Source organism: Macrobrachium rosenbergii, chromosome 2 (assembly GCF_040412425.1).
Source record: "Macrobrachium rosenbergii isolate ZJJX-2024 chromosome 2, ASM4041242v1, whole genome shotgun sequence".
Classification (NCBI taxonomy): domain Eukaryota; kingdom Metazoa; phylum Arthropoda; class Malacostraca; order Decapoda; family Palaemonidae; genus Macrobrachium; species Macrobrachium rosenbergii.
In genome coordinates, this window is record NC_089742.1 from 71,963,682 (window position 1) to 71,989,327 (window position 25,646).

Below are 25,646 nucleotides of genomic sequence, written 5' to 3' on the forward strand. Positions count from 1 at the left end.
ATAATATATATATATATATATATATATATATATATATATATATATATATATATATATATATATATATATATATATATATATATATATATTATATATATATATATATATATATATTCATCATTGCAAAGTTTTTCATAACAAAAACTCATTAATATATGATATAATGTTTTCTCACAATCTATAAAAAAATAGTATATGCTACTTATATATGCTATCAGTGCAAATTTTTTTGTAATAATTATTATAAAAATAAATGCCTTAATGAGGTTAGGCCAGGACATGGTTTTCTAAGAAAGGTTTTTTCCCACTGTTTTACATTCGCCCTAAAGTTTTCTTCATAGCCTATAAAAATATATGCTATCAATATAAACTTTCTACATAATCTATATACGCTACCATTGTACATGTTTTCCGTTCATATATTGGAGAGGCAAATAAACAAACAACTGGGGGGAAAAAGTAAACAAACGCTGAAGAACCAAGCCTACACAAGTCATGAGTCAGACAACTCGCTGCAGTAAAATCAAGCTTTGTGGTCTTATATAATTGAATACCTATAATTATTATATTATGAAAAATTGTAATCACTTATTAGAATACCACTAATTTGAATATCACCAATACAGGAAAACAAATCCCTTACTTAGGTATGGGCGTTCTGGTGTTGATGCTATCCCAGGTGAGACAATTCCCATTTGCTTCGTCCCTCTCTTGTAACAAACTTATGAGACGCAATCATTCAAATTTCTCCCTCATAAGGGTGGTACTTCTCTGGCCTATGGCAATGGAATTGCGAGAATGCACTACACAGTAAGAAAACCCGAAAAGGAAATGCGTCACATAGCACTAGGATATCACTTGAACCAGAACCACACACAAATCGAGATGGTTTATTGGTAAAACCCGACGCTCTGTTTGGAACTGTTACCTACTTATATAATTTCATATTTCCAAAAATACACAGTAAAAATATGTCAAGAAATATAAAATATGTGTGCACCAGTTGGCATGGTACATCTGTGATAATGAGTTCAAAATAGAGATACATAGCTATATATTTACTTTTTTTATATTTTGTTTGATATTTTTTTTAGAGAACGAACAAGCTCTTATCGTAGAAAATGGGTAGTTTTAGTAGGATACTGAAGTAAATTTCTCACTTTCTACTATCCAGAATTGGCAAGTCATACAAATGTACGACAATTTGTTGCTCAGTGTCGCTCACAGGGCGATATATTTACTCTGATATTATATTTATTGAGAGAGAACCAGTTTTTATCATAGATAATGTGTATTTTAGTAGGAAAGTAAAGTATATTTCTCACTTCCACCTACAAAGTCATACAGAAATTTTGCGACAATTTTTCGCTCAGTGCAGCATGTACAAGAACTGCTGGTAAATCAAAAACAAAAATGTAAAAAAACCACTTAAAAATTTTTTTAGCAATAATATTTCAGGACTTGTTTATTTAGACATACCAGTCCAAAACTGTAAAAAACTAAATTGATAATTCCTGAAAATTAGGCGATCCGTGCGCCCCTTAAGCATTTCAATATGAACTGTTACATTTTTTACTTCATCTAAATCTGACTACTTTTGATTCAATAATCTACAACATACAGAACAGCTCATTAGTGCTTTAACCTATCAACTTCTTATCCGAGTTTACAAACTATTTCGGACTTTTATGCATCAATATGTGCTTTCCAACTGAAGTATGCATTAATGATCAAGCCTGGGAATAATGACCCACAGACATTTAACCCTTTCCTATCTGTTTAGTTATCACATCACTGAGGGTACATGAGCCCCAATGTGTCTGGGAGCGCTCGATAGTGCGAAAAAATAATTATTTCGAAAATTCAGCAAAAATAGAAATTTTATGCCATCAACATTCATTTTGCTGTCCTTTTCTTCCAAATGTTTATATTTTATGGTGGAATAGTCAGAATAAGAGTCCCAGCCCTCTAAATACGAAAAAATGTGAGTTATTTTACGAAAAAAAAAAAAAAATTCTTTACTTATTCTTATATTTTCGTTCGTAACCCAAAAACTATGAAAGTCAGATGAATTAATTATTTTTTATGAGAAAGCCAACAAAATTCCCTAAATATTGACATATAAAACAATCGAAAACGAATAAGTCCAGTTGGTGAAAAAACTGATAGAAAAGAGGGTGAGAAACAGAGCGCTCTGCCCGGCCTATGGTGAGAATTATCGCTAGAAAAATTTTTTTTTGAAGAGCCCTATCTCGGTTATTTTTCATAGAAATTACTTTACTTTATAAATATACGAAAATGTGGAGGAAAAGTTGAAGAATAAAGGGAAAGTCAAGAAAAATGGTTTTGGTAACGGCAACAGTTTCATTTTGACGTTATAAATTGATCGAAAAGAAAAAAAATTTTACCGTTGTCAACATTATCGTTCGTAGCTCAAAAGCTATAACAGTTAGGCGAATGAATTATTTTTTATGAAAAAGCCAACACAATTCTCTAAATATTGACATATAAAACAATGAAAAACGAATAAGTCCAGTTGGTGAAAAATTGATAGAAAAGAGGTAAGAAACAGAGCACTCTGCCCAGCGTATGGTGAGAATTATCGCTACAAAAAAATCTTTTTGAAGAGCCCTATCTCGGTTATTTTTCATAGAAATTACTTTGTAAATATACAAAAATGTAGAGGAAAAGTTGAAGAATAAAGGGAGAGTTAAGAAAAATGGCTTTGGTAATGGCAACAGTATCATTTTGACAATATAAGTTGATCAATGAAAAAAAAAGTTACCGTTGTCAACATTATTGTTCGTAGCTCAAAAACTATAACAGTTAGGCGAATGAATTATTTTTAATGAGAAAGCCAAGAAAATTCTCTAAATATCGACATATAAAAGAATGAAAAACGAATAAGTCCAGTTGGTGAAAAATTGATAGAAAATAGGGTAAGAAAGAGAGTGCGCTGCCCGGCATACGGTGAGAATTATCGCTAGAGATTTTTTTTGAAGAGCCCTAGCTCGGATATTTTTCATAGAAATTACTTTGTAAATATACAAAAATGTAGAGGAAAGGTTGAGGAATAAAGTGAGAGTCAAGTAAAATGGCTTTGGTAACGGCAACAGTTTCATTTTGACGTTATAAGCTCTTCAAAACGAAAAAAAAGTTACCGTTGTCAACATTATCGTTCGTAGCTCAAAAGCTATAACAGTTAGGCGAATTAATTATTTTTTATGAGAAAGCCAACAAAATTCTCTAAATATCGATACATATAATAATGAAAAATGAGATTCAGAGCCCTGCCTAAAATCCAGACGTCTCTTATGTGATGCACTAAAGCGTTTTCCGCTAGTTTTACCGTAAAAACTTTGCGAAAGCATGTTGGTAACTGTTCTCGATTGATGTCGCTGTATGTAAACAGCCACAAGTGTTTACCCAACCTCGTACGCATGGTCTCTGACAGAAGTGTGGCCTGCCAGGCCTGCGTGGGTGGGATCAGCTGATGTCATTGTGAGAATTTTACTACGCCATGGATTTGCGCATGCACAGTAGAGGAACTAACAAATTTACAGAAAATATAGGGTACGAAACAGAGTGTTTCCAATAATGTAATCCTACATTTTATAAAAAAAAAATGTAAGATACAAGAGAGAAGTGTGGGTAGGATCAGCTGATTTCATTGTGAGAAATTTACTATGCCGGGGATTTGCGCATGCGCAGTATAGGAACTGCTTGCCTGGCGTATTGATGCCTGAGTTACACGGTCCAAGGTATGCTTTAGCCTATGGAAACCACCAACTGTCCGAAAATAAAAAAAATTTACCCCTACCACACATACGAAAAATGTCGGTAAATTTTACGTAAAATTACCTCAGTCAGAAAAGAAGGGGGGTAGGGGGGTATTGCGTAATATTACGTCAATTGGACAGGAAAGTGTTAACAAATTCAATCATTATTCCAGAAGTACAGTCTTCTTCTTTCCCACCGTTATCCCTACGTTAAGGGGTCGGTTGCCTGATGCACCTTCTCCACTGCCTTTTACCAAAAGCATCATCCTCCACCAAACCTCTTCTCTCCATATCTTCCTTCACTTTATCTCGCCATCTAATTCTCTGTCTCCCTCTCGATCTTCTTCCTCTACCAGGTTCTTCCCAAGCCCTTTTCACTCCCTCCTTGTCATCCATCCTTAACACATGCCCATACCATCTCAGTCGTGACACTCTTATCACCTCTGTTATCTTTACTAAGCCAGCTCTTCTTCTTATTTCATCATTTTCCAATCTCTCAAGCAGCGATATTCCCATAATCCATCTCAGCATTCTCATCTCTGTTCTCTCAAGCTTTACTTCCTCTCTTCTTCTTAGAGCCCATGTTTCTGATCCATACAGTAACACTGGTCTTATCACTGTGCTATAGATCTTGACTTTTAGCTTGATTGGTATTTTCTTATCGCATACAACTCCAGCTACATCCCTCCAGTTCCCCCACGCCGCTTTTATCCTACTGCCCACTTCAGCCTCACATCCTCCCTCTTGGCTTAAAGTAGATCCTAAGTATTTAAACTTTTCCACCTGTTTTACAATTGAGCCTCTTCTTTCTTGTATTACTATTCTGTCTCTATCTTCCCTACTGCTCACTAAAACCTCTGTTTTGTTTACATTCACCCTTAAGCCACCCCTCTCTAAAGAATCCTACCACTCTCCAACCCTTCTCTGTAGGTCCTCCTCATCTTCAGCAGTAATCACCAGATCATCAGTGTACAACAACTCTCACAGCACTTCATTCCTGATCACTCAACACATCCATGACCAGCACAAACAAAAATGGGCTTAATGCTGACCCCTGGTGTAATCCAACACTAACTTCAAAGTTTTCTGTTTCCCCAACTGTTGTTATTCCAGAAGTACAGTACTGTAATGTAATAACACAACTAAGATGACTATAAGCTAGACCAATGAATATACTACCTATGATTTGTGACATTAACTCAAACACGCATAAAATAATGCATAACAAGATTACATCAAACTTATTGTGATGGGGTTTACCAACAAAAAGTAAAATACAGAAACTTACTTTGTAAAAATTTACAGCTGCAAAAGTTTGTACCAAGTTCTAATACGGTAAGCAATATGTGTACTGTGAACAATATGTGGAATAACAACAAATAGTGCTCTTGGAAGTGGAAAAAAATTAAAAATTCAAATATTTAAAAAAATTAAAATTAAAAAGTATAATCAACCACATCTGTACAAGACACTTGAATTATAACCTCATAATAGTATCCACAATAATTTAATTCTTTTTAATTAATAAACATAAGAGAAAAAAGAAAGACTTAGTTTAAAAATGCTACAACATGAGAACACTGCTTGCTACACATATAATCAACCTAAAATAGGCAATCATACCTTTTTGACCTCAGGGTCATCAAGCATAATGCCTCTAATGTGGCGAATACGTTCAGGGTCATTTCTTCTCCAAATAGGTTCATGAGTATTTTGTCCATCCCCATGTTTAAGGGGTTCAATATCTTCTGAATCAAGGCGATAGTACATGCACAGTACCTGAAATCATCCAAGATTCAGCATGACATGATCTAAATTCTACTATCAGCGACAATTATTATCAAATTATTCTCATGAAGGCCTTCAAATACTGTGCCTCACTGCTTCATTACACCTAATACAAAATTTCCAAAAGAAGCTTTAAAGACTGGGAATTATTCATATTTGAGTATATATTATTGATGTCATAAATCACCGTAATCCTACTGAGGACAACAACCTTACAACAACAACTATCAGAATAATTACTGACCCTGAAAGGCTGACTGGGATGTTTAGCTGCAAAATGCGCATCAAAGCTGGCCCTTACAGATGACCTAACACTGCAGTAACCACATTTATACTGACTCTTAATGGAATGCTTGAAACTAGTGTGGTTAACCATGTCCTGCTGAGTGACTGAACTGAATTTACAAAGTCCACACTGCCATTGAGGTGGGTCAGCAGGCAATGGAGGTGGAGGTGGAGGTGGAGGTGGGGGTGCTGGTGTAAGACCAGAGGTGTCTTGTTGCTAAAAGAAATGAGAGAGAGTTATTATCACAGTGTGCTATCCATCTAAACAAATCTAGAAAAAATCAAATCAAACTACAAAGTTACAACATAAAAATACAATAAGGAAGCTTTCTTGGTGTATACCTCTGCAGATTGATCTTCTACTCTCTTTGCAACATCTGGGTCCTGGGGTTCACGGATGACAAAATCAAAAGGTTTCTTCCCATGATGTTTTTCTTTCATGTGCCTCTCTACTATATTTCGACGAGCAGATATATACGGGCACCACCCACACCTAATATTATAAAGCAAGAAAATAATCTATTTTAAAATTTCAAAATAAGAGGAAAATTAAAATTCAAGTATTGAAGAACAGCTAACTTAACTAGCACCAAAACTGCATAAGATAGTGGTTTCACTAATTGTATAAATCTTACCTATACAGACGATCCCCATGAAGTTTAAAGTGTGCCGTCATCTTCTCCACAGTTATGGTTAAATCAATGCAATGAGGACAAGGAAAAGTGGTCATGTCTGCATGTAGGGAACGAATATGATACTTGAGCATCATGTCATCACAAGACACATAATTGCAGTTTTCAACACCACAAGAGTGAAGTCTCTCTTCAGGAACATGCTTTGGTAGCTTTTCTAATTCATCAGGAGGTATTGGATTTTTAGTTCGTAAATCATCTTCTTTTTTCTTTTTGTTTTCAAAACTGCTTCCAGCTAAATTCATCATCTTGTCAAACATCAACTCTTTTCGCTCTAAGCATGGGACAGGATTAATTGGCTGTTTAGAAGGAATTGGACTAGACAATGACCCTGATATATACAGCTTTTCTGGAATACCATCAGGATACTTCTCATGAAGGTGCAAATGCTTGATTATATTCAGACGAACTTTGGTTGTAAACTGACAATGATAACACTTAAGGTCATGATAAGAAACATGAGGCTTAGGAATGCGAGGAATATCTTCATATGAATATACATATTTCCTTCTCTTTGCTACCCTTATTGGTAGTACAGCATCTTTAGGATAAACAACAAATTCCTGAGTTTCAGGATCTTTGTTTTTTGGATCCTTTATCAAATGCTTGAATCCTGAACAGTGATGAATTTGTTTCATGTGATTTTTAAAATAATGAGCCATTGTTGCCCGATAATCACAGCCTGTTACACCACAACAATATCTCTTAGGGCCATGGACACGCAGATGATCAAAAAGCGTGCTCAAATGCCGACACTGTTTCCCACAATGATAACACTTAGTGGTAGAATCCAGAGTCAAGTCACATACTTGTAAATGCTCCCTAAGTTCCACTTGAGTGAGACTTGTGTACTTGCAACCATCATTTCCACAACGATAAAGTGCATGGCCACTTAAACCAGTTTTTTCCGCAGGCTGCCCTGAACTATCTTCATTTATACTGTTTGTAGCTTTACTGGTATTACTATCAGAATCTCCTGAAAATAATAGTTTAAGATATATATTACTAACCTCTTTACATATACTGTATAAGCTGGTGTAATATTATTAAGACACTAATTAAAATAAAAGCAAAAAGGTTCAACAGGTAAAGTACTATAAGAATCCTACTATTCCTGGAAAAGTATATGAATACTAACCTAAACGGACTCTACTGATCACATTTACCATACATATGTAAAAACAGCTGTCCAAAACAAAACTATACTTCTAAATTTCATAATTTTTTCAAGTTGGCCACTAAAAACTTGAATTTGCTGTTCCATCACTCCATTCACAAGTTCTGATCTGAAGGTTTTAAATGAGAAACATCCAAAAATATCTTGCAATAATAAAATCACACACGTCACCCTTATAATTCACAACTTACTTCAGCGTTTCCAGGTACAGAGCTACATTTACCGGATTTTCTTGTTCACCTCCATCTATGAACTTTCTCCATGATCTTGGAATCTTACAGCTTCTCTATCTATTATTTTACTAATCAACTGCTCCTCTTTCTTTTTCATTAAGTTACCAAACTATTTCTGCCTGCTGGCCAGCCTGTGAACACCATATTTCTCTGCTACTTCCTCATTTTTCATACAATTTCTCAATACACTTGAACCAAGATCTCAGCATTTTGTAGCGACATTTCTCAGCATTTTGTAGATATACAATTCAACCATTCATGCTTTCAATACAAAGAGAAACCTGCTTCATAAACTTGGCTTAGTTTGACACCAAAATACTTTTACATATAGACCAGAATTATCTTTCTATCTTATCCAGGCAGCTGCTACTCAATTGTCAACTCATAATTCTGGAATCAAATTCTAGTATGTCAATATGGTTTAATAATAATAATAATAATAAAAAAAGGTCTCAGTAAGAGAGATCTGCTTTCAATATGTCTTTCACAACTAACAGTACAGTAACAAGGGTTTATCTAAGCATCCCTTTGGCCACCAGTTGTAATAACTTGTTCTTTACTAAGCATCACTTCCCTTCAGTCTCTCCCAATATACCTATCAAACTTTATCTTAACCTAATTTTTCTTATCACTACATATTAATTTATAAAAATCATGTAAACATTTCTGAGACAGCTTCCTCTGGCTGCATTAACACATAGTTCTCTGCATACAGTAGCTCTAAAGGCACCCTTCTGCAATCCTCTGTGGTTTCCTCTATAGTTATAATTCAGTCTCAGTAGTGCTACTGTTTGCTAGTGGACATCATGTCTCAAATAATCCTGACTAACCTGCCACTATCCTCACTCTCAATTTATTTTCTAGAGAAAGGGAAAAAATTTAATGGAAACATGTACACATCTGCATATTCACAACATTCATCTTATTTTTATAACAAAGCAGACAGGGTTTGCCTGACAACAACCACCTTCTTATACAGTATTCTGTTTTTTAGACAGGACAAAAAATCAAAATTTTTCACTACAACTGATTTTCTCACACACAGACCCAAATACTTTATGTCAACTTTCTCTACAGTACCAGTTATCTCAATTTATGTCCTTAAATAAAGTCTCCCTTCCCACCTTTGAGTATGCATCTGAGCCTCTGACCAGCCTTAGTGTAAAAACATCTTTGCACAGTCTATACCAGTTGCAGTTTGGAGGGATAGGGAGAAGGGACAATTATTATTATATAAAGTAAAATGGGTTTGTTTAAAAAACTAGATTTATTTCATCTTACCCCAATACTTTATGCTAGCACAAGTAACTACTCAGGTGGGAGACCATATTACCCAAAAATTAATAAAGATTCTGAACCTGTAAAGGTGTGGACCCAAGGATCCTGCTGAATATATAGGAATGTACAAACCAGGCTTCTTGAGGCTAACAGGGGGCCAGGATTTGGACAGGATCATTTTAGTAAAGCTAGGGGCTGTACTTCAATTCACCATAAAGCACAGGACTCTCAGAAAATGCATGTCTTTCTTATAGGGCATAGTAGCAGATAACCTTGGATATTTACAAGAAAAAAAAAAGTCAGAAGTTGCTTTATGAGGGTGAAGGAGATGATAAATGTACCTCCTCCCCTGGCTTCTGGTCTAGACAGAACTTGACCTTCTGTCACCATAGAGACTGAAAGTGTCTCCTAAAATATATGTCCTTGAGTAGAACATGACAAACATAAAAGTTTCCATGTGATCACATTATAAGAACAGAATTTAATCAGTTTTACTTTTAAAAGATATTAAAATTACTATAGCCCTGACAAACTTTCAATTTGGATGCTTGGCACTTAGAAGTGAACAAATAAATAAACAGGATACTAGGATACTATTCTTGACCTAAAGGCACATAGGTCCCTCTTCACTAAAGGAGGTTTCTCAGATGTTTCTCTTGTATGAACTGATGTGGGAGCAGGAGACTGAGGAGGAAAAGGCGATCAAGGGGGAGACGGTCAAGAAGAAGGGCTTAATATGGCTTCACTGGATGACATATCCTTCTTCTGCTTCCTTCTTTTCTCATACAGGTCCCATTGAGGAAAAAGGCACCTCTCATACACAGAGTCACTCAAACACTCGTTTCCCCTACAGGAAATGCAGGGCTTGTCCTTCCTGCAAACTGATGAAGCTCGGGTTTTGCCACCATTCTTAAAAAGAACAAAGGAGGATCTAGCACGTGACACACTCACTACTCTGAATTCTAATCAATTAGCTGCAGGGCTGCAAAAACCCCAGTAACACACTATCAGTAGTACAGTAATACTTCTGTTTCAATTACCTTGTCACACCATTCAACATTCACCACATAAAGTTCGAGTAAAGGACACCAGAGCCTATGTATCATGCACTCCATACATTATATATGAAAACAATCAAGGCCAGATTCACAATGGCGTATGCAAGTCAAGAAGGTGTGGCCATATTGCCCAAGGCCTACCTGCATATTTCTTTGGTTTTCTCAGTCAGACATGGCTATCTGGCCATATGCCCAAAGGATAACTACATATGGGAAGCGAGGTGTGTGTGTGTGTGTTTGTTTATATATATATATATATATATATATATATATATATATATACAGGCAGTCCTCAGTTATCGGCAGGGGTTCCGTTCTGGGGTGTGTGATAACCAAAAATCGCCGCTAACCGAAAACCTGCGATTTCCGGCACCTTTTCGGCGATTTTTGGGCATATCGGCGCCGAAAAGTGCCAATTTTCCGTTATCAGCGCCTCTGTTAAGTATGCATTGGCGCCAATACCCAATTATCGGTGCCGATAAGCGGGAATCGGCGCCGAAAACTGCAGATTTTCGTCGCTAGACAAGCACCATAAAACCGGTTCATCATTAACCGAGCCCACCGTTAACCGGGGACTGCCTGTATATATATATATATATATATATATATATATATTATTATTATTATATAGATGACCCCTTATTCATGACCCCTATTCACATGGAACAAGCTCACAGGGGCCACTGACTTGAAATTCAAGCTTCCAAAGAAAGAATATGATGTTCATTGAAAGTAGTAACAGAAGGTAATGAAAATTACAGAAAGAGATCAGTTATTAGAAAAACAGATAAATTAACAAACTAATAAATAAATTAAAAATTTGAGTTAAAGTATTACATACAAGTTGAATTTTACTGTATTAGGGTAGTAATGCATTGCATCTTCACTTGAACTTCTGAAGTCCCAGTTGCACGACATCCTCTGGGAGGCTGTTCCAAAGTCCATTGGTGTGAGGAATACACGACCTCTGAAACTGAGAAGTTCGACAGCGAGGCACATTTACTGCACATTGGTGCTGCTGTTCAGCGAATCTGACTGCTCTTGGCAGATAAAAGGGATCAGGGATCAATTGTGAATGTGTAAGATCTCTGTTGAAATACAACTTAAAAAGTGACAAACAAGAGACCATCCATCGATGGTCCAAGTCATAACTACCATTAGGAAACAGAAACTTACCACTACGAACCAATTTAACAAAAAGATAAATCTCTGGCAGAAGCAAACATCCACACTGGAGAACAGTATTCTAGTAAAGGAGTATTCTAGTAAAGGGAGTACAAATTACCTAAAACAGTTCGCAGTGATTTTATCAATTATAAATGTATGAGGCCTAAAGAACAATATCTAACTTTCATGCGGCATTTGTTGAAACTTTCACTAGGTGTTTCTCAAAAGTTAGATGTGAGTCAAAAGTTACAACTAGAATAGTTAAAGCTTCAGACTCGTTCAGTAAAGTTCCATCCACCTGAAGGGGAGGATGGGGTGGGAAATCTGTACAAGATCTGCTAATCAACAGTGTCGTTTTACTGGAGTTCAAATACTGATTACGCAGCTTTTATCGGTGATTCATTTTAGCATGATACCTCTCAAAGTATGGAGTAAACTAATGTCACTTTCATTATTCAGTATGAAAATTTTTATTATAACCTTTGCTCTTGGCTAAAAATTTCATCTGGAAAACCTCACAAAAAAATTAAAAATTAAGACTTGGCATTCCATGAAAAATGTGAATTTATTACAATGTCTTTCATTTGCAAGTTTTAATGCGTTTTCTTTAGTTACTGATATTACCTCTGGTGCATGACACATCTGCTCCCTCCTCTGTCATTTCCTCTGATCCATAATCATTTCTGATAAAACCTGAAGTCAAACAATTATCTATGGTAGGTTTGTTTATAACTATGATATAATAAACATATTCACTATTGTCACTATCAGAACTAACTGATAGTTCAGGTCTACTACTATCACTGTCATTTCCAAATAAAAGCCTCTGTACTACTTCATCATCAAGAAAGGTTTTCTCCCTCTGTAGCATTTTGATGATTACTGAAGGTCTAGCCTTTGTCCTGAGATTATCCTGTAAGTCGCAAACCAAATGTATCCATTTGTCACTAGAATATAGACAAAAGCTTCTTAAAATGATGAGGGAAACATGTTATCTATTATGAGCTGCCCAACTAGAAACAAAAGAATGATGACTGAGATGATCAGTCCCACACCATGGACAAGATCTTTTGATGACAGATCAGTCCCATGAAGCAAAAGGGTTAACTGAACCAAGCCAAAAACAGGTGGATACCTGGTTTTTGAAAGGAAATTACAGTACTTACATACTGCAACAAGTAGAGGCACTTACTAGGGTGCCAAGGCTGAAGAATGCTTATATACACTTTTAGGGTGAAAAAGAATGAATATCAGATAAGATTGATCAGTTACAGAATGAGTGATTTTCATGAAATACAATACTTTCAAAAAGATTTTAAGTTAAACTTCAAATATTTGACAAGAAACAAGCACAGTAATACTAAGTTTTCACTTCTTAAGAGCTCAGTAATCTAGAAACTTTCTCAGAAAGGTGGACAGAAACTTTTTCTGTTGGGACATCTCTGGAATAACTGCTACTACAGAAAATAACAGTGTAAAGCAATGGTAATGGGGCGTGATGAAAAGCACAATTTGAAAAATTATATGTATTAAATTTCTTAAGTGAAAACTAATCATAACAGTTGTAGTGAAATTTCACTGATATTTCATCCCTGCACTTAAAATATACTTGACCTAATTTCTAACTGAATTTATTGGTTTTCATATTTACAAGACTAACATGACTTGAGATGTAATATATATCTCTCCACCAAAAAACTAGTCCTTTTTAATAGAGAAAAAACTTAATACATGAGAAGTAAAGTGTATCCATATATTTCATGGTGTTAGACAATAGTCTACAGGTAATAAACTCCAAGCTTAGATCTGTTACTGTCCAGCCTGAGGCAGCCTCTCCTACCATTAGCACCTATACCCAAGAGCAGAATTGAATTATCCTGGTCTGAGTTTCAGGACAGTAAGCAATGTCCCAAGGGTCAGGATTTCCAGTAATGATCCACTCTTATTTTAACTCTGAAACTATGTACATTCTCATCAGTTGAGCAGCTTTTCATGACTCTCCTTCATAAGATATTTTCCAAATCTATCAAACAACATAAAGAATATCACCTATTGTGCCCAGCACATGGCACTATAGGTGGCAGTAAATGCTTACAGCATCCTTTTGGCCCAAATTGTACATATTTTGCTTTATAATTTTCAACATTTCCCTTTAGTCTCTTCTCTCACAGCTGCAATTTTCAACCCCCTTTTATCAATGTATACTTCAAGACAACCAAACAAGTTCAAACTTATGAGTTAGTTGAACTATTTTATATGTTACTGTATACAGTTTGGAGATACAATTGCATTACTCTGATTCACATACACCACAAATGCCTACACAACCAAGGTGTCTGGTATGATGATACATGCTCATATCAAGCAACAATTCTCTGATACAAAAATTATACTCAAATTTACTGGTTGTTCTAATTAATCAGAGTCCTCCATTCAAAAAGCAAGGAGAGCATCACGTTATTCTTCAGCACAATGGAATGGCCAATTGACAGTGTAGAAGAGTTTAGAACAACTGAAAAGTTCACAGTTCCATTGGACTCTTCTAGCTATTGTCAAACTTCTTCAAATTTACCTTCTAAAATGAACTCTCATTTTAAAACAAGTACTTCAGACAAGGCCTACAAAATTTTTTAAATGGGACACGACACCTGTCTCAGTAAACTAAATTATTATAATACCTAACCCCAAAGACCAAAAAAAAAAAAAAGGGTAACTACTGTACTGTATTGGATACATGGAAAAAGTTTGCAAAGAATAACTGATACTGATGTAAGGACACAGATTTTTGCCTGGGATGGTGTGGTTGTATGGCCAATCTGTCACTCCCAGCCTCCTACTACTACTACTACTACTACTACTACTACCGTTATTTTTGTGGGGTTCTAACATCTCCCATCCTAGCAATGGCTTCACTCTCACAAGGTTTAGGGAACATTTCAACCAGGAATACATATAAACATAATAATGTCACCTATGTATAAAGTCTTAATAAATTACAGCCTTCAATAAACAAGTGATATGAAAAGTGAATTTTTTTCAAATATCTGAATACAATATGCTTCATGAATCTGCACGGACAACCACAGCCAACAATTAACCAGAATGCTTGGCCATCAGTTAATGCCACAAAAGCTCTAGTGACAATACTGGCAAGTACTTTACTTCCTCCAGCCACATCCCAAATAAACAATATTACCTGAAAAATGGCTTGGTATATGTGTTTATCTTGCCATCTTCCCTTATAAATGCCCTTTACACAGATACTCAGCCATTCATGTAGCATCATCTATCATTAGTTTTTCACATGGTTCAATATTAACAAGCCATCATGGTGTTACTGTCATGGTAAAAAGACATTAAAACCCCACTCAACCAGTGACAAAAACTGTCTAGAGTTCCATCTAAATATTTCTTTGTACACCTGCAAAATAAAGTAATGAAATTTAAATGAAAAAAGTACGTACTAATGATTGGGGAAAATGATCAACCAAATGTCTAAGAAAAGGGAAGCTTTGTCACCAACAGGCTACACAGGAAGAGTGCTCTTTGCTTGAGGGATCTCATAATCTGTGAGCTATGCACAGTGCTAATGGTGGGCAGATACTTCTCTTTTAAACTGATAATGAAGTATCTAAGATCCATGAATAACATAGATGCATGCTAAGTAAAACTAACAGGTTTGCAAGTTTCAAATCATCTGGCTTACATTTGCACACTTTTAAACACCATCATAAGTCACTTATTTCCTGAGTTATTTACAGTCATACTGCAGCATATTACTGCAATGAATGATTTAAATTGTTATGGTTTAAAGGGTTATTTCTTGAGTCAAGGAAAGCTAAAAACTTTTTTCATACATATTAATGGTAATTACACCATTGCTTCATGATAAACTGTCTTCCAAAAAGTCTCACAAGAATGGTCAACATTTGTAATAAAAGATGAACCGTTCTATATTTCTTTCAAAATTCATCAATACCTTCCTCTAAAGTTTTCAAAGCTTCCTGTGGTCAGTAAGACCATATCAAAAGTTCGAACCACACGTGCCAGCCTTTTGAAACTTTGATATCAGCGAGGCTTACTGACATGCAAACTTCTCAGCCTTTGTCATTATCAGCTCAGTTCCAGCACAGCAACAAGCAATTCTTAACAATAACACAAAAGGGTAGGAAGAACAAGCTCCTCAAACTTGGGCCAAGAGAGAATCTTTTGCCATCTTGTTAACTTCTATGGTGTACTTCCTTGTAATTAGAATTAACAATGTGACAAAGTCTGGCAGGTTATAATCAGTGCAAATACATGCACAGGATCACCATTTCTAAAACTCTTCCAAGATCTGCATGGTCTGGAAGCCTACCATATTCCCCACTTTCCTGGAATGTGGAAGCATCATCAGAACAAAAACAAGAACAAACCCCAGCAATGTGCAAGGCACAGCCACAAAAGCCAAAGCTTCTACTGTGCAACACATGGGTTGTCACTGCAAAATACAGGATAAAAGTTCAAAAGCCGTCACAGAAACCATCAAAACTAGAACAAAGTAAAATCATCATGACTACTTTATTTCTCAAAACCATAGGCCAAACTCATGCAACATAGAGCTCATCTCACAGAACATCAATTATCTTGGTAGGGCATTTCTATTCAAGAATTTTCACCTCTGCTCAAGTACACCCACCAAGCATTACTGGGAGATTTCCTTTACATCTGAAAAAGACTGCAACTAGTCATACAGCATAACTCTTAAGGGTATATCTTAAATGGTGGGAAATAAATATCTAACTAAACTTTGTATAAAACAATTCAAGATTATAACAACTTACAAAGACTGCAATGAAAATCAGCATTGTACATTCAGGTTACATATAAATAAATGACTCAAGTCCTCACAAGACTTAGGATAAAGCAAGTATAAGCATAACAAAAGCTTGAATGCATGACAAAGCACTGCTTAGGCAGGAGGTCACAAGCAAAGAATGCCCAATACACACAAGGAAAGCTTACTGGAATCTGTTACTTTAAAATGAATTGTTTTAATTTCTAGTACCGTATTAAGTGTTTGGCCCTCTTGTATTTTTACTACCATATTGTCATATGATAAGAATCTATGCTACTTCATGGAAGCTTCACAGACGTCACAGAGCCCTTTCTTGCTTGAAAAAATTCTAATTTCCCATAAATAATTTTTTCATCAACAACCCCTGCTTATCACTAGTGTGTTCAGGGATATACTTTTCACATATTACTACAAACAGATGTATAGGAACAACGATAAACATTTCTGCTCACGTACCCACACACTGGAAAGGTCTCCTAGGAGAATATGGTTAGCCCCTACATATCACTGCAAATGTAGGTCCTTGTCAAAGGGCAACATAAATAAACTAATGATTTACCACTTTGTCCACACAAGTACACTAGGGCATGATTAAGGTAAAACATTTCTCCAAATAGCACCACAAATGACAGAAATACACAGATATAATTAAAAACAAAATGCCTTAATACTAGACAAGCAAAAATGAACATTTTTAAAACCCACAGTTAAAGATAGGTTACATCTACGTTCATTACGTGTGGTCAGCATTCAAAATAAACAGAAGGATATGTTTGGCTGACCTGGATAGAGTCTTTAATCACCTGTTTCCCACCAGGTGGTGTTGGAATGTTTTCATCAGAATTCTCCCTAACCACCCACAAAGATGTGGGAGGCTAGGTGAGTTTCCACTTTAATAGGAGGTATCCATCCAAATAATTTAATCAAAAATTTTCACTACTTGGGAACAATCTTACCTACTGTCAAAAGTTAGCTGACTACCACACTGAATAAGCATGGTGGGTTAGTGTAATCACAGAAACATCCACTCAGCCAAGCAAGCTCAAAGCATTTTTTAAAAGTGAATAAAAACTTCTAAGCATTCTTACTTGCTGTGTGACCCTACCTGATAAGTACAGCCACCAGATGATGGATCCATAGCAAGGTGCAAACTTTAAGTCCTATGTCCATAGGCTTCCTAGGCCAATCGACTTTAGAAGAACCACGACCACCAACCTCCGAGACAGAGCCCATGACCGAATCTTGAGCTTGCATACACACAGGGATGTGGCAGTCTCAGCTTGAAGAAGAAGAAATTGTCCTTTCCTTAGCACGAGGAACAGCCACGAAATCCCTAATCCTCCAACACTTAACTGGAGCATGCACAGGCACAACGGACGAATCCGACGAAGCCAATGACGAGGCAGAAGAAGACGACGAAGAAGAAGAAGACTTACATCTTTTCTCCTTGCATACCTTATTAAACTTCTCCTCTAACACCCTTAATTTATCCATCACTGTTCTCGCTAATAAATTCGAAAATGTAGAATTCAACATCATCCCTGAAGACGTAGTTGTTGTTGTTGACACAGAAAGGGTAGGATTTGACATTGCCACAGCAGCCATGTTAGAAGGTGACACATTGATGGACCCCGCTGTGACGTCACTATGCTGTGCAGAACATATAGTGGAGGCTGGGGGGGAATCCAAAGTATGAGGGACTGGAGAGTAGCAGGAAGCCATGCAGTATGACAACAGGCCATCCAAGGTTTGTACCCCTGACAGGCCTAGCAAGGACCACATGCCCGCCATCCTCTGAGCATCCGGAGCTGGATAAGGAGACAAAGAAGATGCCCCCCACTCCCCAAAGGAAAGAAGAGGAATAATTAAACATATAATTACCTGAAATCCACCTCCAAATGCATCCCCCGATAAATCTATGGACGAAAAGGAAGGGACATGGGAAACTTCCATTACAGGAAGCAACTGGAACAGGCTTCTTTAAGGAAGGGAAAGCATCATGAGGAGACTGAACAAAGGAAACTGAAGATGAATCCCCATCAATCCAAGATGGAATCGTCTCCTTCCTCTTGTGCTGACCCTTCCCATAAAACCTCATCCACTGTTCCACTGACCAATCACGACACACACAACAAGGATTAGTTGCGTTACATACGTTCTCTCTGCATCTACTACACGTTGGATGAGGATCCGTATTCACTGAAGTTAGGAAACGAGAACAAGAAAAGCCAACACCCGGACATTTTCTTCGCTTCTTACGAGATCCAGGAAATACGCCCACAGGAGGGTTAAGAGGATCCACTATCTCCAAGCACACATCCACACACTGAAACACAGAAAGAAAGCAAAAATGGGCAAACCAAACCGGCTTTAGAGAGGAGAGAAAGAACAACACATCCTCTCTCAAAGGCGGTAAGAGTAACTGATGAAGTCACAGAATACTGTGTGGGTGTGGGTGGTCCCACATGACTCGTGCCTAAGGACAGATGCCACTAGTCCCATGCATTTTCATTGATTTTACCGGTTCCAGCTGGCGCTAGAAGTTTATCCTAATGTTAAGATCAAGGGTTTGTTCCATATATGAACAAAACTACTTTCAGATATGAAGGTATGCTCCAGTAAACCACTGTGTACCTTAATGATCCCCAAACTAATACAGGAATTTCCTAACATTGGAGAGAAAGAAAGATTAATATCATATATAATTCATGAGAAAATCATCCACGCAGCAATGATAGGACTAAGGGGTTTTCAATTCCCATGTAAAATTTTGATGTCTCAAAAAATGCAAGGCAAAAACTTACATAAAACTCCACTGAGCTGCGCTGACAACCTTGTCTTGCGAAAGGTCTGTAAGGATATACCTACTTATGGCATACACAGTGTAAGGTTTTACTTTAAAGAGACCATTCTGACAGTAAAATCTTGCCCTTTCCTGCTGAATTAGTCTGCTTTTTTAACATTTTCTCCCTGGGATGACCTGTGGTAGAAGAATGATGTTCCTGGACTCTCAAAATGAGAAGCTTCTTGACTTTGTGCCTCCTTGTCCTCTTATGTAAGGAAGAATTGGAATGATAGCAGTAGACTGCAATCGTCATCTCTGAAATGCATCAGTCCCTTCCAAACCACCAAAAGCTCTAGGTTGTTTATATGCATCTTCCTCTCTTCTACATTCCAAATCCCTGACATTTCAATATTTCTCAGAATGGCTCTCCAAACTGATCCCAGTGCATCTAAAGACAATGTGACATCTGGGATCTTCAGGTCCAGAGGCAGACCCGACACCAGTCTTGATGAAACCTGTCCCAAGAGTCCCTGGGGTAAAATTGAATTGGTCTCATTACTCAGATAGGCCATGCTCACAAAATTCTCTGGAGAAGCAATGTTACCCAACAGAGCCAGCAGCTGGAGGCTTTTCTAAGGTTCTAAATTCTCGCAGCAGGGATAGAAAACTGTCTACCCCTCTCTACCAGAAAAGCCCAAAAAAAGAGAAAAGTTCGATCTTCATCCCCAGATAAACAGTAAACTGGGTAGAAAAAGTAGACTTGTTAACACTGATCAGAATGCCCAGCACCAAGGCCAGACACAGAAGACAATACTTCCCCTTAAAATTGCCTGAAACAAGTTGGTGCAAATACTAACCAGTTGTCCAAACATTGGAAAACTCGATTCCAAGCAAATGACTCCATTCTGCTAATAGCACAAAAGCACGGAGGAATACCTGTGGTGTTCTGCTTAGACCAAAATGCAGAGCTTTGAACTGGAAGACATTCCCTTCACAAACAAAGCACGGATACTTCCTCGACTGAGGATGGATCAGGACACGGAACTATGCATCCTGCAAACTGACAGTAATCATCCAGCTGCCCTTCTGCATGGCTGCCAGAACCAAACTGGATGATTACAGTGAAACTGAAGAGTCAGCCAAACAAACTTGAGACTGGGAACATCAAATTCATGTCTCCATTCTCATTCTTGGATAGGCCATGTTGACAAACTTTTCTGAAGAGGCCATGTGACCCAACAATGACAGCAGCTGGAAGCTTTTCTATGGGCTGAAATTCTCTCAGCAGAGATAGAAAATTGTCTACCCATCTCAGTATGAAAAGCTTGAAGAGAGAGAGAGTTGAGCTTCATCCCTACATAAAAACAATCAACTGGGTCGGAAGAAGCAGATTTGTTAACATTGATCAGAATGCCCAGCACCAGGGCCAGACGCAGAAGACAACCCTTCCCCATCATGATTGACTAAATGAGTTGGCAAGAACTAACAAGTATATGAAAACTGAGATTCCTAGCAGATGACTCCACTCCACTAATGTGACAAAAACGTGGATGAATACCTGTGGTGCTCTGCTCATACTGAAACACAGGCCTCTGAACTGGAAGACATCCCCTTCGAAGACATGGTATTTACGCCATGTCTTCGAAAGGGATGTCTTCCAATTCAAAGGCCTGTGTTTCAGTATAAGTAGAGCACCACAGGTATTCATCCATGTTTTTGTGCCATTAGCAGAATGGAGTCATCTGCTAGGAATCTTAGGATGGATCAGGATGTGGAAGTACTGCATACATCCTACATATTGATAGCTATCATCCAGTAACCCTTCCACAAGGCTACCAGGACCAAACTGGACGATTACATCGAAATGAGAGTCAGACAAACCAACTTGTTGAGACTGGAAATCCAATAAAAAGGTATGACACATCCCTTCTAGGAACCTTCACCCCCAAGGATCTGCTCCAAAGCTTTTCCAGACACTACATAAATTCTCGAGACTGGCTTCTACTGGACCTTGAGGGGTCAAAACTTCAGTTATGGTTGCCTCTGTGATTTTTTTCCCTTAGAACATATGCACTGATACCTCGAAAGGGCTAACTGGAAGCGGATGAACTAGAGGACAGTTTGGGTTGACATTGTGTGTGGATCTTCTGTGCAGGACCGTGAATCTTCTGTGCAGGACCAGCTGCAGGTGCAGGCAAAGGAAGACTTCAAACACTGTGCTAGGATTCTGTACTCTCCTGATTTGAGACATCTTCAGCAATGACAATTTGGAGTATAGGAGACAATGATGAGGTGTATCAAAAACAGCTACTGACTGCTGAGCTGCACTACTTAATAAGATAAATATGAACACAACTGTTCCCATATCTTTAGAATTAATATTGGTAAAAATGTGAGATATTTCTCTTACAAGCCAGAAATGGCTCTATCAAGACAAGATAATACTCCAATGGGTCATCAACAACCATTATTTTCCTTCAGGAATGTTTCACATTAGCACAATATATGAGCAGTCTTTACTTCAATGGGTTGAGCAACTTGAAAATACTTGTGCCTTGACTGGGAGAATGACGAAGATCTGGCACACTTCCTGTTTTATAACATGCAGCTCTATGCCGCCCCATAAAACTGAAAACTAAAGCAGTGACATTCCAAGAACCTGCTTTGAGGGATAACACTCTTGAGATAACCTCAAAACACACCTTAACAGAACCAGATAACTTCAACTTCATTGCCTGAACAAGAACCAAGGTAGTAGAAGCCAACAAAAGAAAGTGCTGATTGACAGGTTCATCCTTGGTAAAAAGGCGAGGGTAAAGCGAAGCAGCATGATCTACCAAGTGCTTAATAACCAATGGAGAATTTTCAGAATTGGGGTCAAAACTTTTGTCTTTAGGAAGAACTTGGACAGCAGAGACTGGCAAATTAGCAGACTGAGACACTGAAGCACCAGGTAACTGAGGTGGTAATGTACCTGGGACTGCCAATAATGACGTTACAGGAACTGGGGGTTGTGGATGACTCATTAGATGATGAGACTACTGGTTGGGAGAAGGCAGAGGATTCTTGCAAGAAGTCACCATGGTAGATCCACCTCATGCTTCAACAACCAACCCAAAAGAGATGAAAGCTTCAACTTGAGAGACAGCCCTGCTGAAGTGACAGCAGGTGCCATCTGCACAACGCAAGAAGTGACAGAAAAGGAAGGATCGCTAGTGCAAATAGGTACAGTTGTCAAAAGGTGGGGAATATGAGGCAACAGAGGGGCAGATTGAGTAAAAGGAGTGTTAACATAAGAAATGGAAGAGATAAATGATACATGGCAATAAATGACTGAATAACTAAAGTATTGACATGCAGTTCAGAAAATTCAGAAGTAACTAGAATATTATGTCTACAGACTGTGACTAACTCATTACCAGACACATCACTGTCACTCTTACCAGATGATGATAACGAGAGAGTCGGTTGACATGAGCACTTAACCTTAATTCATGAATAAATCTTTTGGAGAACGGTCCTACTTTGAGACAATCGGTTGTCGAGAGAGAGAGGCAGCAAAGGGCACAGGCCTCTTTCCTGAGACATGACTTGGTTCCCTGGCAGAGGAGAAAACCTACTGTCACAGGGCAATAGAGAGGGCAGGCTAAAGACAGACAAAGGCTCCAACATCTCTCTCTCTCTCTCACTTAGGGGGGTACAAAAAAAATCAGTAACTATAGGGGAAACTGTGATCCTTACCCTTACGTGCCTAACTAACAACAGAAGTAAACTCGCATCTTCCCCAAGTTTACCTATCCATTTCTCCTAAACTACATAGGAGCAGAAGGAGTGCAAGAGGAATCAGACCTTTTATGACAAAGATGATAGGGAGGAGCAACACCAGAAGAAGAAGAAACTGGTAAGAGTAGACTTATGGCTGGACTTGAGTACCATATATACTTGTGTAATGCATGATCTTGTGTATCATGCGGCCCCCAAATCTTCACCCACAAAAAATTATTTTACCATGTATCTCGTGTATCATAGGAGGTCCTTTTTTGTGAGACCAAATTACAATAGACTAATCTCTTTTCCTCCCTCTCTTTATCCCATCTTCTAGTTAAATAAAAGAGAATGATAAAAGTATCATTAGTACAGTGACCCCTTGTTTATCGCGGGAGATAGGTTCCAAGACCGGCCGCGATAACTGAAATTCCGCGAAGTACGGACAACATATTTATTTAATTATTTAACATGTATTTGGACTTTTTAAAACCTTCCCTGTACTCTTAACAACTCACCCTTTACTCTATTAATAACAGGGACAACTGTTAAGCAATATGAATTCGATAGGTAAGTTTACAGTACTATATAACAGGGGCTAAATTACTGTGGTAAAGTAGCTATAGTATATGATGTGATCGGCAAGCTTTAAATTTTAAAAAATACAGTATACATACAGTAACAATATATACAGTAATACAATACAGTATCATGTTACTGTACTGTATTACATGTAATGCAGTACAGTAACACTTAAGATTAAAAAAAAAATAAAGATTGTTACTGTACTCACCAAGAAAGAAGTTGAAGTAAAATTTGAATGAAGATGGTAATGAATTTGCTGCGCAGTAAAAATGATGACGATAAAGGTGATGATGAATTTTACTGCGCAGTCAATGATTGTATTTTACGTCTCTTCAGACGGTGGTGCCATTTCCTGGGGCACCTCTTCCACTTCTTCCACGGTTTCCGAAGGTGTAACCACAGTAGCAGCAGCAGGAACTGGCTCTTTTTTGCGAGGCTACAAAAACATTGTGATTGGCAGTTGCTGCTGCTGCTTCTTTTTCCGGTCGAAGAGCATCTTGTAGGGGGCCATGACGTCATCGACCATGTTGCAGAATTGAACCGATCGAACCATATCGTTGACCCATTCCTGCGACCGCTCTTGCAGTTCCTTAGCCAGGTTGCACAACCCGGCGAGCCGTTCTAAAGTCAAGCCATTTTGGGAGACAACTTCTGTTTCTTGCTGTGCTGCTTCTTCTTCTTCTTCTTCTTCTTCGCTCGCCGACTTCATCAACTCTTTGAGGTCTTTGTCAGTTAGCGGCTGGGAGTGGCAGTCTAGAAGTTCGTCGACGTCGCCCGTGGTCATGTCTGCAAAGTCCTCACCTCCAAGGATCGCAGCCAACTGCACAGCTTTCTGTACTGCAGAGTGTTGGATTTCAGCAGGTGTAAATCCTTTGTCATCGTAAACAACCTCGGGCCACAACTTCTTCCAGCTGGTGTTAATGGTGGCAGGCTTCATTTTTTCCAATGCCTTGTGCATATTTTGGAGACACATAGCAATTGTGTACTGCCGCCAGTATGCCTTCAAGTTGAAATCGTCGTCTTCTTGGGCAGCATCCATGGAAGCAACCAGGTTCGCCAGGGCATTCCTCGTGTATAGGGCCTTGAACGCCCTGATAACCCCGTGGTCCATTGGCTGAATAAGTGACATCATGTTGGGTGGTAGGAACTCAACCTGAACCCCCAAATACGACAGATCAGTAGCATGGCCACCAGCATTATCCATAATGAGAACGATTTTGAATCGCATGCCCTTTTCTGCTGGATACACCTTCACTTGCGGGATAAAACACTGGTGGAACCAGTCGGAGGTCAGCATCTTCGTTATTCAGGCCTTTGGATTGTGCATCCAATGTACGGATAGCAGATTCTTTTTTTGTTTTTTAAAGCCCTTGGGTTTATAGACTTGTAAATAAGTCCTGGCTTTAATAAAAATCCCGCAGGATTGCCAAACATCACGAGGGTCACACAATCCTTGTATGCTTTAAAGCCAGAGGCTTTTGCCTCCTCTTTGAACAGGAAAGTTCACAAGGGCATTCTTTTCCAAAACAAGCTCGTCTTGTCCATATTAAAAACTTGTTTGGGCTGATATCCACCTTCAGAGATAATCTTCTTGAAGGTTTCATTGACGTATGTTTCAGCGGCGACCGTGTCAGCCGAAGCAGCCTCGCCATGCAAGGAAGCACTTTTTAGGCCGTAGCGTTTCTGAAACATTACAAACCACCCTTTGCTAGCAAAAAATTGCAGTTTCTTACGTGGTGAATGACTGGACGTCCCTGGTTGTGGATCTTCTACATCTTCTTCTGCTTCTTTGCAGTTGCCACTGTCGTCCTCTGGTTCCTTAGCGGCGAAGGTCTCGTACAGGCTCCTAGCCTTTGCTTGGATAATGTTCGTATCCAAGGCTATGTTCTTCTTTCGGCAGTCGGCTATCCGTACGGCCAAAGCAGCTTCCATACGGACGATCGTTTTATTACGAGCCGTAACCACTCTCTTTGCTGGCTTGTTAAAGGTGATGGCAGCTGTCTTCCTAATCTTCGCCTCGTCCTTGTAGATGTATCGAATGGTGGATTCGTTCACGGCAAAATGGCGGGCTACAGCCGCGAACTTTCTCCCTTCCTTCAACATATTGAGAAGTTTCACCTTTTCATCAATCGTCGTCATTCTTCGATGGCGCTTAGACTCAGTACCAGCCTTGGAAGAAGCAGCACGCTTGGGAGCCATTGCAGGGGGTGAAAATTG

The 25,646-nt window shown here is 38.3% G+C and overlaps 1 protein-coding gene across 1 annotated transcript in view; it reads right to left on the reverse strand.

Moving 5' to 3' along the window:
• LOC136848450 (uncharacterized) overlaps window positions 1-25,646 on the reverse strand; it is a 370,363-nt gene that overhangs the window by 107,961 nt on the left and 236,756 nt on the right. Inside the window, 4 exon segments of the mRNA XM_067120740.1 lie at window positions 5,403-5,558; window positions 5,812-6,069; window positions 6,195-6,345; window positions 6,488-7,520. Coding sequence (XP_066976841.1) covers window positions 5,403-5,558; window positions 5,812-6,069; window positions 6,195-6,345; window positions 6,488-7,520 — 1,598 coding nt within the window.